The sequence below is a fragment of the Mangifera indica genome, chromosome 3, assembly GCF_011075055.1.
Source record: "Mangifera indica cultivar Alphonso chromosome 3, CATAS_Mindica_2.1, whole genome shotgun sequence".
Taxonomy (NCBI): Eukaryota; Viridiplantae; Streptophyta; class Magnoliopsida; order Sapindales; family Anacardiaceae; genus Mangifera; species Mangifera indica.
The window spans coordinates 20440089-20441725 of NC_058139.1; the positions used below are offsets into that span (position 1 = coordinate 20440089).

General features: G+C 36.5%; 1 protein-coding gene across 1 annotated transcript; it reads right to left on the reverse strand.

Annotated features, from left to right (window-relative positions):
• Window positions 1-260: 260 nt before the first annotated feature.
• LOC123211690 (uncharacterized protein At2g34160-like) lies at window positions 261-1394 on the reverse strand. Its single transcript, XM_044630519.1, has 5 exons — window positions 1099-1394; window positions 900-948; window positions 733-795; window positions 582-646; window positions 261-500 (listed from the first exon to the last, which is right to left on the reverse strand). Exons 1-5 carry the CDS (start codon window positions 1363-1365, stop codon window positions 408-410), a joined length of 537 nt encoding a protein of 178 aa, XP_044486454.1. The 5' UTR covers window positions 1366-1394; the 3' UTR covers window positions 261-407.
• Between the last annotated feature and the right edge of the window lie 243 nt (window positions 1395-1637).

The following is a 1637-nucleotide window of genomic DNA, read 5'->3' on the forward strand; positions in this document are numbered from 1 at the left end:
ATTTTAACAAGGTTAATTATACATACAAGGTTCTTTTCTTTTTAAGACTTGGGACTCTAGGATTCATTTGTACGCGTATCATTAGTAAATGAGACTTGATATATTTTGGAAGCTTCATCTTGGACCTGTGACTTTTTACAAAGATATAAAGTTGCAAATACCAAGTTTCTCCTGCATTAGTTAGCTTCAAACATGCTTATTAATGGAAATTTTGATCGGTGATTGTTGCATAATTAACTGAGCTCAGTGGAGAGAGATAATAGAACCAGAAACACGTATTTATATTTCTCTGAAGTAAGATGGAAGATTACAAATGTAACATCAACAACACAGGTGTGTACATATAAAACTGAAAAAGAACATTTATGCAGGAGACTGCTGAAACTGATGAATTCTTATGCAACTGCCTAATTCTCAGATTCCATATTAGGTGCTATGGCGCCATCAGCAGCAGTTGTGGTCTCGTCCAGATTCTGAGCCTTCCCCAGAATAATTTGGATCTGAAAACCCAGAAAGATGGATGAAGAATAAGAACTTGTAACTGGATAAAAAGAAGAAGGAAGCTAAGTAAGCAGTACAACCCTAGGTTTCTGACTGAAAGAACCTCCATGATCCTGCTTGGAGTTCACTGTAGATATATTCACCTCTGCAGCATCACAACATGTAAATCTAATTAGTTTCAATTATAGAGGATCTTTAGTTAATTAACATGAATAGAATTTGACTTCCTACCCTGGTTAATGGCCACTCCATCTCGTTTCAGAATCTCAGCGATTGTGATAACAGTAGGAATGGCTGCATAAATTCACACCAGTGATTGCATTAATACAGAGAGAGAAAGAAAAGTCATCCAGATAAACTTCCCAGGAAAAGGATTAAGAAAACAGTATGTAATTTACCCATGCCTAAGGCCGAGAGTTCAACATTATTGTACTGCTTTATGTGACTCTGCAAGATAGATTGATAACATCAAACAAAACCCCATCAAGAAAATCATAAAATCTTCAAATTTTTATGTCAATAAGCTAATAAAGAAACATAAGGAAACCAGAAATTCTTGATTTAAGGGAAAAATAAAACAAGAAAATATGTGGATACCTTGGCAAGTTTTAGGTAGAAAATGAAGGGTTTCTTGGTGTTGGAGACTTGAATGCGAGTGTTGCTCTTCTTCTTCCTGTTTTTCCTCTTCTTCATCTGAGCTGAAGAGTTGTTAATAGCAACAACAGCAGCGACAGCATTAATTACTTCACCATTATCAGGATCAACAGGTGCTGCCTCTTTCTTTTCAACGTCGTCGTTCTTGTTCTTGATTTCCTCTTTCATGATCTCAGCGTTCTCTAAAACAACCTTGGTGCTTGCCTCCATTGTTAAGAATCGTCTTCTTTTTCTGTGTTTCTTCTGGAGCTTACGGTTGGAGGCGCCTTTATATAGAGGTGACTGGCCAATATTGAACGAACACGTGGAGGTTCCCATTGGATTAACTTTGTAGGCCGTTATTTCAAGCGGGAACAGCCTTTTATCATTGATTTATGAGTACGGAACGTAAAGTATTTTCAGAGCCTCGCACAAAATATATTTTGGTAGTTCCGGTACGATAAGGATAAACATGAACCAAATTAAGTTTAAATATTTTTAAG

Bases quoted from the DNA above. Each gene is read 5' to 3' on its own strand.
- LOC123211690 (XM_044630519.1), bottom strand. From the start codon at position 1,365: ATGGAGGCAAGCACCAAGGTTGTTTTAGAGAACGCTGAGATCATGAAA. The intron at 949-1,098 runs GTATCCACATAT...TCTATCTTGCAG, and splicing joins TCTACCTAAAACTTGCCAAG to AGTCACATAAAGCAGTACAA. The intron at 647-732 runs GTAGGAAGTCAA...GTGATGCTGCAG, and splicing joins TGGAGTGGCCATTAACCAGG to AGGTGAATATATCTACAGTG.